Below are 17,165 nucleotides of genomic sequence, written 5' to 3' on the forward strand. Positions count from 1 at the left end.
AATAATTCGTCAATGTTATTGGTCTAAATGTAAGGATCTAACGGTAAGGACCAATAGTCACTAATCGCTCACTGAGCGGCTTCTCCGCTGAACGCACCTACTGAATGGTTGCGTTCAGAAAACAACGGTTACACAACGGTTGAGTAATTCGTCAACATTATTGGCCTGAATGTAAGGATCTAACAGTAGGGACCAATAGTTACTAAGCGCTCAGTGAGCGCTTTGTTTTCTGAACGCAACCAATGGCTGCGTTCAGAAAACACAACGGTTACACAACGGTTGAGTAATTCGTCAACGTTATTGGTCTGAATGTAAGGATCTAACAGTAAGGACCAATAGTTACTAAACGCTCAGTGAGCGCTTTGTTTTCTGAACGCAACCACTGACTCGCAGCGGCGTGATACCAACGTGTAAGTAATCGCTCTTTCGCCAGGTTTCTATCATCGTCGATTGCACCTTAACCTGAATTTAGAGTCTGTTTAGACGGAGGCTTAAACTAGGGTTAAGTTTCACGAAGATACGACACGAATAACGCGCACGCATACGTATATATTGGGAAGTTTTTGCAATACCGTTTTTCAGATACGGTAAACGTAAGTCGTGAATGTTATTAGGGAGCTTTTACAATATACCGTCTCAGACGGTGAACGTAAATCGTGAACGTTATTCGCTCAGAAATAACGTCGCTATGTACGCGACCAATAGCATTCACGTTTACCGTACCTGAGAAATGGTATTGCGAAAACTCCCTATTGGTCGCTGGTACATTGTGACGTTATTTCTGAGCGAATAACGTTCACGATTTACGCTTACCGTATCTGAGAGACGGTGTTGCAAAAACTTTCCATTGTCTCGTCGCCGACGTTTGTTGCGTCGCGCTTTTCGCCGAAGATATCGCGAGGCAGAAGCGAGAAATAACGAGATGATCGACCAGTTGCGAGAGATCGTTGCGAGAGATCGTTGCGAGATACGTTGCGATGGAAAAATAAGTATCAAAAGTCAAATCTACCGAACCTGTACCACGTCTGTAATTTCTATTCTTCTTTAATGAGATTTGTTGAGCGCCGACGCGTTATCTGCGTTCTTACTTTGTCACAGCGGCGATCAAAATATATCGCCTGTTTTATGCCAGTCGCTTTGTGTCGTTACGTCCGATCGGCGTTTATTTTCCTCGCTAATTTCTACACACGGTGATTCACTTTGCGAATTCTTCGGCGCTGCAAGAACAAAGTCGCGCAAAAAGTTCACAAGCAAAATTATCCGCCTCGCGCGATATTAATTGGTCCACTTTTGTTTTCACTGTTCGATATGTGTGCGCAGCAGAATATTATAAGATATTTCATTCCACTTTTGTCTCTAATTCAGATTGCTCAAAATGGAAGTGCGTCGACGTTCGTATCGCTGTCACGTGACGGCAAGTCATGCGCGCGTATGGACGAGTGTTCTCGGAATTCGCCTCGTCGAAGGATTTACAATTGTGATGTTTATTTACTCCTCGCATCGTGTACATTGCAAGGATCATCCGAATATCCCTCCTCAAAATGCCCTCTTAATGCCCGCACGGCCTCAGCCTCAGAATGGATTCAACCGACACACCGTGATCGAGATCGCAGAATCATGAATCTAATCTTCCTATTAGTAAGTATCGCTATTTTCCCGATACGGATACAAGTGGATTTAAGATCTATTAAGAAATATTGCAAGAACGTTTGCATTCAGTGTCGAATTCAGTGTTTTTAATATCACAGCTGGCAACTTGTGCCTTCGCGCTATTGCTTCTCGTTCACGCAGCGAATCTAAATGGATACCTGGACGAGAAGTTAAAGCAGTCCAAGATAGAATTTATTAAGATTCACATTCAAAAACAATCGCCAGGTAAGTATCCACATATCAATCCTGTTTTAATAGTCGATCTTTGCTTTTCAAGCAAGTTTTTCCTCGAACTAGTCTCTCATACTGAAAATTCTGTAATTACAATATTCTCAGCACATTGTTCGAGAAAGTACTCTTCGGATATTAATACGCAGTAATATTTCTATCTCTGAAAATACAATCAATCAGATGAGAGTAACTTGTTCCTCTCGTCGTCTGACGAACGACAAAATGGCGAGCATTTGCTTTGCAGTGCAGGAAAAATCGTACAGGGTACACTGGGATAGATCATGGCGAGTGTCCTTAACGAGCGAGCATCAGCCCTTTACGATAAATCTATTCGACAGGATATGTATCCTTGACGATAATCGGATGATGGCACCCTCCGTTAACGATACCTTTTCGAACGAGACCTTGACGTTACGTGAAATCGGTCAAATTCGATCATATCGCAGCGTGAAATTTGTTAGGGTACGTCGTTGCTGTAACATTTTATTCGTGATAAATTTCCTTGCGAATGACGCGTTTGATAATTATAGTTTTCTTTATTTTCATTATTTTTACTCATTTATATATATTCTACATATTATTCTCTCGATATTGCCCAAATATATTAATCTACATATTACAGAACAACTTGTTCATGTTATATCGATTTATTGTATCCGAATTAAAATAATGAACGAATTAAGATCGGTCATAATGTTGCAGAGTATCTTGTGGAAAAATACCATCTATATGTTGGTGTGCTACGAGCTTTACCTATGCGGTCTGCACACGATAACGCAAGATAATATATTGCGATTCCGCCATACAATCAGGCACCGGGGGATTCCCGTGGACGCGAAATTTTTCACGCAACGCCATCGACTCTACCTGATCATTGCGAATAACGGCGACAAATTTCCCATACCATCTGCGTGAGTATTATACATTTTGATCTTGACAAAAATAGCTTGTAAAATTTACATCACGAAGACATAGATGTAACATAACAATTTTCTGCTTCACTTTATATTATATCTTCTCCTTGAACTATACCTAATAAATCATACGAATCGTGTGAAATCGCATCGTGTCAGGATCTATCGATGGAGCGGTACGTACATGGATGTCGTCGGAGAGGTAATGGCAGTTGGTGCAAAATCGGTCACCGCGTTCGAGTACCGGCAGTCGACGATTATTGTCTTCGCTCAGTACGACGCCGAGGATCCGCGGGTCGGTTCCGAAGTATACGAGTTTAAGGGCAAGGATATCGCGAAGATACAATTTGTGTTCACCGCGCGACCGACCTCGGTGCATCACTTTGTCCATGGTGACTTCAACTTTATTTTCATGATAAACCAGTTGGAACCGAGCAGCTTGCTATGTTGGGATGGTTGGTATCTTCTGTTTCAGAGATAGTTTAATCATCAACAGATAATGTGACAGGATTCAAAAAAAGCTCTATTGTTTATTTGTTTGAGTTTCTTTAAGTAAAACGCGTTGCCGATACACACGTGCTGTGTTTCTAGGACGAGAACTGCTCGATTGGTTCAACTTCCCAGAAATCGAGTCTCATAGTCTAACAAGTATCTTTCATATGGACGGCAATACCTTCATAGTTGTAGCGCACGACGTAAGGCAATTAATCTGCTCGATATTAAAAAAACGTAACTTCAAGATACATCCTTTATTTTTCAATCAATTTTCCTAATAAATTAGCTATGAAATAAAGCTTAATTTCTTCAACGTATTAATTTCTAAATTGATTTTACTAACTCAACAATACTGTCATTTTGCAGAATATCGTTCAGCTATATAAGTTTCATAATACATCCAATTTGAAGAATGAAGACACAAAACGCTTCAAGGCTGACCAAAAGATAGTCGACATAGCAGTGTTATTAAACGCGTACACCGTGACTATGATGCTGGTGATTAAAGAGGTCGATGCGTACTGGTTGGAACAATGGGAGGCTGAAATAACTCCTGTACCAATGAGTACGTCACTTTGATTGATGTACTTCTTCTCGACTTGCTGTAATAACTATCACTGTAACGACGACAAATTGCAGGCAGTGTCAAAGAAGATGTCGACTCGACGATGGAATGCTTGAAGGAACTGATCGAAGTGCTCCAAACAAAGATGCCGGAAGTAAAGAAGGCCAAGGCTTCTTGGGAACTACTCTTGCCGTTCGACGAAGACTTGATGATATCAAAGCCGATGCGCTTCGACAATATGATCTTACAGGCTGGTACAGTGGACAGCATCGAAGTTGTCACCGAAGAAGAAGACATTTTGCCACCTCATCAAATTGAGCAAGCTTTGAACCAACTCAACTTCGACGTCGACAGCGTTCTGTCAAAGTGGCAGAAAATGGTGGATGAACATATGCAACAGGTGTTGAGCGGCAACACCGTGATTAACGATGGCTTCTTGGAAGAGTTCAAGATCGATCGAATGAACGTAGACCTTGTGAACGACGTGAAATTGAAGGAGACGATTCTACCGGAGGGTGAACAAGAATTCATAAATCCACTGCGAGCGGAAAGCGTTTTTACTCACGTGCTTGAAGTTGATTCTCTTTGCGGAATACCGTCCCAATGTAAGTTGAATAGAAGTCGAGTAGCTTTTATGTAGCTTGGGCTTTTAACAAATAGATAGATAACGGATTAAACTATTATACTACAGTATCGATGTACTTTTCCGCATAATTTCGTACATGTTGCAGATTGGACGTTACGCAACAACACGAACATGTCACTTACCTCAAATGGTCCAATTGAATACTCGAATGACTCTGTTATAGTGCATTCCGATTTGACAATAGATAAATTAAAAACTAATAGCTTGAACGGAACGAACATTGAACAGTTGCTTGACGACCTGTTCATTATCAATGATCGTCAGGAAATTAAAGGTTGAATATGACATAAACTATCTTGATTGTGCAGATGTCAGGAGAAAAAAAGTACTTTGTTAATATTACAGCATTTTGTCGCAGGTCAAATCACATATAGGAATTTGAGAATTCAGAATCTCACGACGCAGATGTTAAATGGTGTTCCCGCCGATAAACTCATGACAATCGCGACAAATCAGAGTTTCGACAACTTTTCAGTGAAATATTTGGATATTGGTAATCTGTACGTGGAAACAATCAACGGAGTGCCCGTCGAGCAAGCTGCGCGCAAATCCCGCGAAAACGTTATTAGAGGTAATCTACCGAGAGTAAGAGAGGGAGAAGGGAAAGAGAGAGAGAGAGAGAGAGAGAGAGAAAAAGAATTGTTTGTTGATTCGTTAACATTATTATTATAATGACTGATGGAATATGAAATACTACAATTATGAATATTGCAATTTTCTATTTCGTTAAAGCAATGTATTTTACCATTAAATCAGGATGATTAGAATGTTTAATATCAGTCGGTTGTTATCGTTTTAGTTTCTTTGTTTTCTGTTTGATTAACATTAAATATTAATTATTATTACGTTTAGCATGAATAATCTCTCAAATGTCTCATAAAATAATGTTTCATGTTTCTTTCAAGGTAAAGTGAATATGGCTCGACTCTACATCACGGAGAATTTTACAGTCGACGTGAACAAGTCTCTGATAATAACACCCAAGGAGCGTCCAATTCAGATCTATCAAAATGTCACGATATTGGGCGATTTGCATCTTCAGAACATCAAGGTCGGTCCATCAGCGACGCTCTTTGTGGCAGACAATCCGGTGAACGTGAGTGACATATTCAACAGCTTCTGGACGAAATCCAGCGATCAGACGATCGCTGGTAAGGTCACCTTCATGAATGGATTGACGATCGACAAACTCAACACGAAATATCTCAACGGTTTCATGGAGGATGATTTCCTGTACACGACAATGAAGGAAATACCGAACGAGTTTACTAATCTGCACTTTGAGAACTTTCATGTGAACGATTCTTTCCTCCGGGATAACAATAACAGCACTTTCTTTCACGCCAGTTCAAATAAATTAGTGATTAATGAAAAATTACACCTGCGGAGTTTCCGCGCGGAAGATATCATTACTCTCGCTTTCAACGGGATGAGCGTAGAAAGTATCATGAACGGTAGCGTTCCGAACTTCATTGGAACCCAGGAATTTCCCGCTATTCAAGCACGCCGAGTACTTGTCGACAACCTCACTCTTCGTTTTCTTAACGATCACGAGATACGACTGGAAGAGGGACTTCGCGTCGACGACGATCATGATCTGTCTAACTTGAAGGCACGTGAGTTGCATGTATGGAACTTAGAGGTTGAAAGACTAAACACCGTTGAGGTGACACGCTTGAAGGATCTAATGGACTCTAATTCGAGCAGAATCGTTATTGTAGGCGATTTGACAGTGGCGAATCTGACGGTTGATCGAGTAGGCGAGGAATCGACTGATAGTTTCTTGGAGAAATTAGCGCAGAATGATATCGTGATAAATACAGAAAAGAAAATCGAGAGTCTGCTCGCTCGAAACGTAACACTAAAATCTCTTTATGGTCAAGATTTCGACAATTTCGTCGATAGCGTCCTTACGAAGTCGACGGTTCAAGTGGTACCGGGATACTTTTCGGCTCATGTTGTCACTTCCAACAACATCACTACAAACTTTTTCAACAAATATAACATTTCGCAGCTGATGTGGATAGATGAGCCTCTGACAATCGCAGGGAATGTGACGTTCACCGACTTGTTCGTCGAAAGTGACGTTATTACGTCTTACTTGAATGGGCAACGAGTGAGCGAGGTGAGAATGAAGAATTTTATATTGTATCTCGATTTATTTATTGATTCTAAAGCTTTCTAGAGATGCAATACTTTTTTCTATCTTACAGTAACTCTTTGTTTAATGTTACAGTTATACGATAGTCTATTATTAATCCCCGCGCAAGATATCGACTTGCTCAAGGTGAACGGAAGTGTCTTCTGGGATACGCCATCGTACAGTCCTATTTCCATATCCCATCTGTTAGAAAAAGCCGTGACCAAGGATGAGGACCAAATTATCACGGGCAACGTAACCTTTGAAAAGAATGTTAACGCATGGGCAGTTACTGGCCCATTCAGTGTCACTGAACAAATCCGAGATATAATAATGGACGCCGTGATCGACTACGACGACGGCGAGTCTGTCGAAATCAGCGGAAGCAAGATCTTCGAGGACGATTTCATCACAGACAGTCTGAAAGTGAACAGTGATCTAGGCATTTGCGAGGTCAACCAAATGAACATCAGCGAATTCAACAATTCGATCGTTAGGAAGTATCGCGAGGACACAATCGTCAGCCCGTTAATCTTTAGCAAAGACATCAGAATCGAAAAGCTGCGTGTGAACAAGCCTGATCTCAATGCGTCGGTCAGTGCAGCGGTGCATTTCGCTGACGTTTTGCCAAGCAATGTCTACTTCGAGGATCTCATGGTTTTGGGCGACGTGTATCTGACGAATCTAGACGGGATAAACTTCAACACGTTCGTGAGAAATCGCATTACACTCAGCGGTAATCATGATGTCTGGTGCAACTTGAAATTCAATAAACCGGTTAAGGTAACAGGTAAGGGGTAACAAATGCTGCAAATTCATTTTCATAATAACGTAGTTGGCACGAATGAATAACAGTTAATTGTTCTGATCATTATTATGAGTTCAAGATTAATTTAAGATTAATTTTAATTAATTTGAAATTAATGGCCGCGTGATTAATTCAATCGCATGTACTTTGTCGTCGCTTCAGTTCGCGATCTGAAGAATATGAATTTTACTGGTCTGAAACTCGTTTAATCGACTTCAAAACCGTGATTGAAGAAACTTTGCATTCCAAATGTAAAAATGTAAGTGAGTACATGGAAAGATTTATCTTCCTATTCGCGGTATTTCAGGTGAGGCGAACGTAAAAAAAGTTAACGGAATTGATCCGTCTGATTTTGTTCTAAACGACGTCGACGAGGTACAAATTATATCAGGCACAAAAACCTTCGAACAAAACTTGATAGTTCAAGGTAGTGTTACTGCGACACGAATCAACGATAAAAATATAAGGGCGGAATATGAACAGGGTGTGTTGAACGATGAAGATGTCGATATTTATGGAAAACTCGTAAGTGTTAGATCTTCGAGTTTTTGTTATATCGCTGTAGATCCACACAACTCAAAGATTTAAGATTCGAGAACATAGTCGCGATAATATGCACCGCCCCCCTTCCCATAGCAGCTCTTTTCAATTATTTTTTCTTACTAGATGTTCAAAGCAGATGTTCAAATTTGGGAAATGAATGTATCCGGACTGGTGAACGACGTGAACATACATTCTACTATCATCGGTGATCGTAAAAAGAAGACTAATGAAACACTTCGGAGCCTAAAAGAAAACGAGGAAGACATCATGCGAGACATCACCTATAGTTCCCAAGTTTTGGAGACGTTGAGCAATGTTTTCTTTTACCTGGAGATGGAAGAGAATCCAATGGTGTCAGCATTCAATGTAACTAACGTCGACGTGCTGTACCTCGAGGAAACGACCAAGCTGAACATAGAAGTCGAACAGCCCGGAAGCCGATGTGGATTACCAAACGATTGTCCATGTGTTAATCAGTTGGTGGTCGAGCTGTCGAACGAGACTAAACCAATACGACAAAGGAAATTCGGTGAGATTGTAAAGAATTTTTACGATCCAGATGGCATCTTCGTTAATGTGGTGACGGATACAGTCTCGAGCAGCAAACGATGCAGCTCGACGAGAGTCGAAGAAGAAATGTTCATTACAGTTTCCTTGAAGAATGATAACTCCAGGGAGATTTTGCTTTCCTTCGATATGTCCGATGAGATGGCAGGATACTGGAGAGACGCCAAGATTTTTAAATATGATGGTATGTGTTGAAATATGATGTCATAAAGATTATTTGCTAAATTTGAGATTATCAGTTTAAGAAAATGAATGTCATGATTGATCCATAGGCGATATATACGTAATCGTGGCAGTGTATTACAATAAAACACAAGAAACGCATCAGACGAACTCGTTGTTCTGCAAAGTGGATGTAACAAGGGAAAAAGTGACGTTGATTCAAAAGATCCCTACGAATGGCGCTTGGTCCATCGAAGTCTTCGAGACTGATCAAAATGAAGTATTTCTTCTCGTCGGTTGTTTCGGCGAGTTCTCGGAGTCCTTATTATACGAATTCGACACGGTCACACAACAGGTATAACATTGATTGTCTAATATCTGTTAAAAACCCTTTTTATATTTTTTTGTGTAAAATTAAGTATTAAATTAATTTTTTCTCTGCCACACAGTTCAAACAGATTAGAACGTTCGCGAGCAGAAGTCGTTATATAAAGAGTCTGTCACAGGGAACGGATCGTTTTATCCTGCTGGACAATCCTGATACGAACGCTGTGGACATTTATAAATATAACTCTGTAGCTCATAATTTTCACATCTGTCAGAGTATATTTCATGATAGCGAAATTAACGGCATCGAATCGTTTTACATCGATGGTATTATTAGTTTTCAGAGAAAATCAATTAAATTAATATCACGTAACTTTATTATATTTCTATATAATCGTAGCTCAATCGTAACTCAATTTATAATTTATTGATAACAGTTGGGATTGCAATTTTATTGATGGCTTTTTTCTATCATTTGATCGAAAAATTTATTTTCCTGTTGTTTTTCCAGATCTTGATGACAGCGACGTATTTGTGATTGTCACAACAGAGAGTGGACGATTCTACATATACGAATACATGTTTGCCGGGGTAAGATTATGATTCGTGAAGTTGATAAAATAATCATAAGTCATGGTGGTGCTGACCATGAACGTCAGATAATTTTTATAATTGGTTTTAGAAATTCCAAATGAGATTGCAACATGTCGTGAACGGCTTACGAACGATGATGCCATTCTACTACATGAATCGTCAATACATCTTCGTCGGTACACGCAGTAACAGCACAATTTTCCAAATTGTGCAACAAGGTCCACATTAATAAAAGAAGTTGTGTTAATGTCTGTTTGTATATATTTTATTCAAGAATATTTTGATATTTTGCTTGTGAGGAGATATAAAAATTTACCGCGTCGTTCAATTGCTTGCCGGTCAAGATTGTAGAATATAGCGATTTATCGATTGCGATATAATTGATTTCTGTTTTCTTCCTATACTACTTGGATACTGTGTATCCTTATTTTCTTATTGGTACATTTATTGCGATACATAAGGTTATTTATCACGCTGCATAAATAATATTAGTAAAATTGCAAAAAAATTGTACACTGTGAAAAATTTAATTTTTAGCAGAAACGTGAAAAAATTGTCAATTTGAAGACACCACATATTGTAATTACATAAACTTTTACATAAAAATGTCTTTATTATACAAGTTATCGACAGACTGAAACAAGAGATTGAAGTCTTCCCGCGCGCGTAATAACTATAAAATAATCTGAAAGCAACATCGCTGGACGCATCGGAGAACGCATGGGGAATCATGAAAAATTAGGCGAATAATGGGTGCGTTCACGACATTCAACGGTTGAGCAACTATTGAATAATTCGTCAACGTTATTGGTCTGAATGTAAGGATCTAACAGGACCAATAGTTACTAATTACCGCTCACTAAGCGGTTTTTTCCGCTAAACGCACCCAATGACGCAATATGTATGTTTGCATATTTTCCAGACTCGCCAATATTTTCTCCGTCGCGATCAAGTTTCACCGTCGGAAAATTCAAATAGGAAATCGTTTGTTCGCTCGTCCGTATTGCCACGAACGAAACATGCTCGTTAATTACGTCTCACTATTATTGACCGTTTGAATTTCGAATATTCTTCTATACATCATCGTAGACGTATATTCGCGCATACGCATGCATGTTTCTTGTGAATTTTGTTATCTTATCTGCGGTCTCCATACGCTTGAAATTGCCTTCGCACAGCGGAAGCCATTGAAGTTCGCCGTTCGCCGCTAGTGGTGCACGAACTACACTGAAGTTGTGACTTCCAAGTTCCAAGGTGCTACTTCGAAGTGCTACTTGCATGCGCAAGAGAGCCGGAGGTTCTGTTTCTCTCTTTGCTGGTGCTCAGTTTCTTCTACCGTGACTTGATCGTCGACATCGTGAAAAAGGTGCGTTCTCGACACGAAGTCACTCCTTGCGACGTCTAATTGCACGTGTTATAATGTATTCGCGTCACCGTTCGCGACTCATTCACGCGTCAGCTGTCACGAACACGACGTCGACCACCCGAAAATTCGTTTGATAAACTGCATGAGACACGTAAGATCCTTCTAACAATAGCGTCGTGATCCACGTGGCTCGTTAAGCTCTGTGAACGAAATCGTTCCGCCTAACAGAGATTAGTTTAGCTCTTCAGAAATGTTCGGCGTAACTTTTTGGTTATGTCGGCCGACAATGAATTAGCGTAAACCGATCAATTGCCCGTTACATTTAGGTTTCTTACTCTTGGAACTTTTGATGAAGTGTACATTTTAATATTCTCGATTTTGTTTTCTGCATTGTTACAATGATTCGCGAGATGTACCCAAATTGTATAACATAACATTAATATTATATACAATATTCTCCTTATTCGGTAATGCTACATAATGTTATATCATTTTTGCAGCAATAAAGTATATTTACTGAGCACTGATGGCTGTCAAGGGACTAGTCGCAGCGATCGTTCAGTTTCTGACCGATCAGTTGCAGGATGGAGATATGACAGCAGATTCTCGTGAAAGTTTGGAAGTAGCAATCCAATGCCTGGAAAGTGCTTACAGTGTGCAAGCTTCTGATGCTCCAACTAGCTTCAGTCTCTATAATGTTTATAAGAATGCAGTGGAAAATGCTACTTTAGGTCCAGAAGCTACAGCAGAAGCTAAGGCTGAGGCAGAGAGATTGAAGAATGAAGGCAACACATTGATGAAGACAGAGAAACACCAAGAAGCACTTGCCAACTATACAAAGTATATTGAATTATATAACTTTCATGTGTAAAATCTAGAAGAAATTGTCAATGGTTTAATCTTCAATTAATGCCAATCTTCCAGAGCAATAGAGTTGGATGGCCGCAATGCAGTATATTACTGCAACAGAGCTGCTGTTCACAGTAAACTTGGTAATCACACCTTAGCCATCAAAGACTGTCACATAGCGCTCTCCATCGATCCCTCATACAGCAAGGCTTATGGACGATTAGGTTTAGCATACTCTAGTTTGGACAAGCATAAAGAAGCCAAGGAAAGTTATGAAAAGGCACTTGCGATGGAACCGGATAATGAGAGCTACCGGAATAATTTGCAATTGACGGAGGAGAAATTGGCGCATTTAGGTGTTAATCAGGCTCTGGTGGGCGGTCTACCTGGCATGGATCTGAGTGCCCTTCTGAGCAATCCAGCTCTGATGAACATGGCTCGTCAGATGTTGTCTGACCCAGCAATGCAGAATATGATGTGCAATCTTATGACAGGCAATGTGGAGGAAGGTGGTCGCATGGAAGCGCTCATCGAAGCGTAAGTTTAATGTGTCTTTCCCGATAAGAATGGAAGTATGATTTGGCCTTCGCATATATCATAAAGATATCGCACTTATCTACTGTGCGATATCCTCGCGAAGTTTGTACGACACGCCGTTCATACGCTGGCGAATATTTCAGAGGTCAACAATTGGCGCAGCAGATGCAGAACGCGAATCCTGAGCTGATCGAGTCGCTGAGACGGCAAATGGGCGGCAATCCGAGCGATCCGGACCCGTCGCAGCAGAATTAAAAAGCAGAAAAGAAAAGGCATACGACTGATTGTGTGTGATAGAGGTGGACATTAACGTTATGAACTTATTAACTACGGCTGACTCTCCTTCTCGCTCGTGTAATCACGGGACGGTGTGTCGCATTGTCGTATTCTAAAAAACTAAAAAAACGCCGCAAACGAGGCGAGACTCACGGCTTCAGTAATCCTTTCTCCCGACATCATGTTTTGAGCGACGTAATGCGCATTACTAAAGAGTTCGTTAGATCGTAAATTGATCAGCAATTACACACGCGAGAGATCGTGTCTTCTGGACCTTCATGCGACTGCGTGCAAGCGAATTGATAACGGATACACGCGTTTTTTTTTCTTTTTTTCTAAATACCGTGACAATTTGAGGTTTTAGCGCAATGCGACATGCAGTTTAACGCAACGTTATCCTTAGGGCATTGTTTTCTTAGCTTAAACGTTCGAACGCTGCGTCGCTTATGCGAGACGCATGTAATGCAATTAATCGTTACTTTCGTCCCGTCAATAACGTAACAACGTTTTACATCGACATCTATATATACATATATCGAGAGTATATTGGACCACAAATGACACTTTATCGTTTATTATACCCCGTTTATTATATGAATATAATTGATAGTCGAGTACGCGAGAGGTTGAAGATTCGCGAAAACGAGAGTGGTTGGGCATGTACCGAACACTTGGTCGGCATCAGATATTTTAGAGATCGTGTACATTGTAGAGGACGATTCTGTCAGGAATTACCTTTTATAAACGCGTGATCGAATCGCAAATGTTCATTGAAGTACCGCGCGGGAACTTTCGCATATAGTATGCTTAGTTCCTCGGCGCTCGAGAGGAGAGCGATATGCTAAGTCTCAGAGAATAAATGGCATCGAGAGCACTCAGGTCTTCTTCATTTTTTTTATTATTGCGTTCTATCATCGTGTTCTATATTTTTTCAACAGTGCACTTCTATATCACTTTTACCACAAGTAGAGGAGTCAGAGAGAGAAAGAGAGAGAGAGAGAGAGAGAGAGAAGAAAATTGAAGAAACACCCACTTTGAAAGATTGACACCCGTACAGCAGCAACATTGCTGCAATGTTGCAACAATATAGCAGTGTTGCAGCAACAATGCCGCAAGTCCTGTGCTGTATGGGCAGATAAGAAGGGAAAAAACGGGCGGGAGATCTCTGATGGACAAACCCCGGGCGAGGCGGGGAAGTCTCCCGTCGAAATATTTCTCGCAACGACTGATGTGACGTCGAGCTCCTTCTTCGCTGGTCATTTTGAAGGCGGGTGTTCAGGATAAAACTGCGCAAACCCGCAGCAGCGAGGCGCCGGTACACTTTCTACCTACTACTACGCTAGAAAGTCCCCACAATCTTAATTCATCGCGCGCGCACGTCTTATCATCGGCGTCAGCCGCGTAACGCGTTGAACGAACGCGTTCGCTACGCGTTGATAATCAACGGATACAGTTTCTCTCCGCGAACAGGATGCGGCTCTACGTGAATTCCATTAGCGGCCGCATTCCCCGTATTCTCTCCTCGGGATCGTCCGGCCATCCGCCGAGCAGAGACTCAGCCAATTCCACGTGCGTCATACAGTGACATCATTCTTATTTGGCACGTACCTACATGCCGCATACACACACATACACACACACACAGACACGCATTCATAGACACGGAGCTCTTACGTGTCACGCTCGACACACGCACTCGCACTCGCACAAGCGCGTAAGGTTGACCTCGCGCCGCGTCGCAATGTGGACAACATACCGCCGATTGTATCCGCGAGATTGTGTCCACTCGAACGTGTTATCTGCTATTGAAAGCCGATCGTCCGTTTCATCGGGTCGGATCAGCTTGTCTCCGGGGTCCGCTGAAGAGAGCGCGATGCAATCAGCGGGAAATAAAAGGAAAGAAAAAATATGTACTCGCGAGGATCGAAGCCCATACAGCATAAAAGTTGCAGAAACATTGCCGCAACGTTGCTGCAATGCTGCGGCAACACTGTAGAAAACATTGCTGCAATGTTGCAGCAACATTGTAGAAACATTGTGGCGCAACGTTGCTGCAATATTGCTGCAACTTTTGCGCTGTACGGGACAAATGGGAAAATTCATCGCTTCACGAGGTCCGATCTATTGAGTCTCGTCAATCTGTCAAACTTGACGCTCTGGACATTTTTTGCTAATCGCGTGACTCGCAAGTCGCGCACACGCGCCGCTCGACGTTATCCCGAGCCGTTACAGTACGGTTTCTATTCTTACCGTCGACTTAGCCCGAGTGCACGCGGCCACCGCGTCTTACTCCGCTTTTTCCGATAAAGCGGGCTGTCTATGTATTCGATATGCTCCCGAAGGGAGCAGCGACGACGGCGGCGGCGGTGTGCCACGTTTAGCGCCGACGAGTGAGTGCAACGGGAGAATGCGGGCGGGATGTCGTCATCGGGACGTCTCGCGGCCTTGAACTCCCCTGTATGTCGTAAAAAAAAAAGCAAAGAAGAAGCGCGTGTAACTCCAGCCCCGCGCTATTTCGCGCGCAATCGGAGAGATTTCTGACGTCGATGCTTATTTTATCCGGCCGATAAGCCGGTTAATGACATTCCGCGTGCGCACACGCGGCCACGCGTGCATGCCTCGCAGCAAGGTGTGAAATTGGCCCGAGAGAGAGATGGCAGGAGAAAGATAGCCTGCGTGCGTTGCATGCGCAAATATAAATAGGACGTTTGGAGCGCCGTTTACATTGTAACAACTCTCTCTCTCTTTCTCTTTCTCTCTCTCTCTCTCTCTCTCTCTCTCTCGCGCGCGCGCGCGCGATCGTCGCGTGGCCGTTACATAATTCCGATCGTATCGAGACGCACCGAGATGTCGAACGATATCATTCCGATCAGAAGCATAATGGTCGATTCGATGGTTGATTTGACGTTGAAACGGTCGATGGATTAGGGAGTTTTTGCAATGCCGTCTCTTAGATACGGTAAACGTTGATCGTGAATGCAATTGGTCGCGTGCATTATCTCTGAGCGAATAACGTTCGCGATCAACATTCACCGTGTCTGAGAGACACGGTATTGCCAAAAGCTCTCTATTAACGTTGTGCATCAACGTTAATTCAATTCTCATCGACGTCGAATCGACATTATGGTTCTGACTGGGGATTCTTCGTGATCGGAGCCCTTTGCGCATTCAGGTTTCCATCTGATGCATCTATATTCGTCGTATCGTCGATCGTTGACTCGAAACTTGTCTCACGTGAAACACGTGGATCCGAATTTACAGTTAGATTCGAGTTTTTCCATCGCATCGCGTACACAGTACACGTGCCGTCGTGACTTGTATAATCGCTGGAATCAACTGGAGAAATCAGATTTTAACTTCAAGTTCAAGTCTGAGCGCCTGACGCTCAGATAAAATCAGAAAATCACGATTACGTCGATACGATGTATCGAGATAACGGGAAGACGATCGAATACGATGAGAACAAGGGGCTTCTTTACGGTCAGTTTGATCCTCCGTCCTGCCTGGGTGCGAGGCAAGTTCCGAGTCCCAAGGACTATTAATACGCCCCCCTAATAATCTAAGCTGAAATTAACGTTAGCTCGCTATTCCCAGCTGAATATTTTCAAGCTAACGTTAACTCGAGCGAACGACGAGCGAAGAAGCGGGATATAACAGGTATCAGGGAGCTTTTGCAATACCGTCTCTCAGGATACGGTAAGCGTTAATCGTGCATGCTATTGGTCGCGTACATTTCAACGTTATTTCGAAGCAAGTAACGAAGTCACGATCAACGTTTACCGTATCTGAGAGACGGTATTGCAAAGAATCTCTATTTCCGAACGACCAGGGCTCGTATTCTCAAAAATTCGTAAAAAATATCGTATACGATATCCCATCAATGGGACAGTTTAATTGACCGTGAGAATCGTGATATTTAGTGACGCACTCATGAAATATCGTATGCGACAATTTTCGAGAATACGGGCTCAGTGGTGCGATTTTGTAACTCGTTATTGCAGGAGTTAACGACACTTTCGTTATCGACGCGCGGCTTTTGTATACCGTAGAAAAACTGCGCAACGATAACGAAACCTGTCGTCAGCTGCAATAACGAATTAAAGAATCGCACCACACAGGGCCCGTATTCTGAAAAATTTGTGAAAAATATCGTGCACGATATCTCATCAATGGGACAGTTTAATTGACTGAGAATCGCGATATTTGACGAATTCTCACGAAATATCATATGCGAGAATACAGGCTCGGGCATAATATTTCCGAGTAACGCGCAGTCGAACCTGCTGAAATTACGGGAAGATTTCATCGGCACGACGCGGCGGACAGACGGTCGCAATGTACCTCGAGATCAACGCCGCTGCGTTATTTACATATTTTCCAACCCTTTTCGTCATCCACCCACGAGCAACAGCGGCGATAACGGCAACGGGCGACGCTGACGGCGGCAGCTGCCCGGCCGATGCGTGCGCAAAGAGCTCTCTTCCACAGGTCCATC

At 42.2% G+C, this 17,165-nt stretch overlaps 2 protein-coding genes across 3 annotated transcripts; both read left to right on the forward strand.

The window, feature by feature from the left end:
- The first annotated feature begins 1,098 nt into the window (after positions 1-1,098).
- LOC105190199 (female sterile (1) M3) lies at positions 1,099-9,890 on the forward strand. Its single transcript, XM_011152804.3, has 18 exons — positions 1,099-1,638; positions 1,749-1,875; positions 2,126-2,343; positions 2,584-2,792; positions 2,955-3,250; positions 3,387-3,490; positions 3,657-3,855; positions 3,930-4,460; positions 4,587-4,775; positions 4,860-5,072; positions 5,407-6,626; positions 6,738-7,431; positions 7,757-7,974; positions 8,116-8,743; positions 8,832-9,076; positions 9,171-9,375; positions 9,560-9,639; positions 9,731-9,890. Exons 1-18 carry the CDS (start codon positions 1,309-1,311, stop codon positions 9,869-9,871), a joined length of 5,847 nt encoding a protein of 1,948 aa, XP_011151106.2. The 5' UTR covers positions 1,099-1,308; the 3' UTR covers positions 9,872-9,890.
- Positions 9,891-10,821: 931 nt separating this feature from the next.
- On the forward strand, positions 10,822-13,544 carry LOC105190198 (small glutamine-rich tetratricopeptide repeat-containing protein alpha). 2 transcript variants are annotated; one of them, XM_011152802.3, is made up of 4 exons: positions 10,822-11,008; positions 11,509-11,848; positions 11,933-12,394; positions 12,538-13,544. In XM_011152802.3, the coding sequence occupies exons 2-4, from the start codon at positions 11,535-11,537 to the stop codon at positions 12,647-12,649; spliced, it is 888 nt and encodes a 295-aa protein (XP_011151104.1). In that variant the 5' UTR covers positions 10,822-11,008; positions 11,509-11,534; the 3' UTR covers positions 12,650-13,544. The 2 variants fall into 2 exon arrangements, with proteins under 2 accessions (XP_011151104.1, XP_011151105.1); XM_011152803.3 differs by having other exon boundaries at positions 10,856-11,159.
- The last annotated feature ends 3,621 nt before the right edge of the window (positions 13,545-17,165 follow it).

The sequence above is a fragment of the Harpegnathos saltator genome, unplaced genomic scaffold (genome assembly GCF_003227715.2).
Source record: "Harpegnathos saltator strain DR-91 unplaced genomic scaffold, Hsal_v8.6 scaffold10, whole genome shotgun sequence".
In the NCBI taxonomy this organism is placed as follows: Eukaryota; Metazoa; Arthropoda; class Insecta; order Hymenoptera; family Formicidae; genus Harpegnathos; species Harpegnathos saltator.

What these genes read in the sequence shown, in the direction of transcription:
- LOC105190199 (XM_011152804.3), top strand. Translation starts at nt 1,309, where the DNA reads ATGTGTGCGCAGCAGAATATTATAAGATATTTCATTCCACTTTTGTCT. An exon ending in TGAATCTAATCTTCCTATTA is followed by an intron (nt 1,639 to 1,748) that starts GTAAGTATCGCT and finishes TTAATATCACAG; the next exon opens with CTGGCAACTTGTGCCTTCGC. An exon ending in GCAGCGTGAAATTTGTTAGG is followed by an intron (nt 2,344 to 2,583) that starts GTACGTCGTTGC and finishes ATAATGTTGCAG; the next exon opens with AGTATCTTGTGGAAAAATAC.
- LOC105190198 (XM_011152802.3), top strand. Translation starts at nt 11,535, where the DNA reads ATGGCTGTCAAGGGACTAGTCGCAGCGATCGTTCAGTTTCTGACCGAT. An exon ending in GCACTTGCCAACTATACAAA is followed by an intron (nt 11,849 to 11,932) that starts GTATATTGAATT and finishes CCAATCTTCCAG; the next exon opens with AGCAATAGAGTTGGATGGCC. An exon ending in ATGGAAGCGCTCATCGAAGC is followed by an intron (nt 12,395 to 12,537) that starts GTAAGTTTAATG and finishes CGAATATTTCAG; the next exon opens with AGGTCAACAATTGGCGCAGC.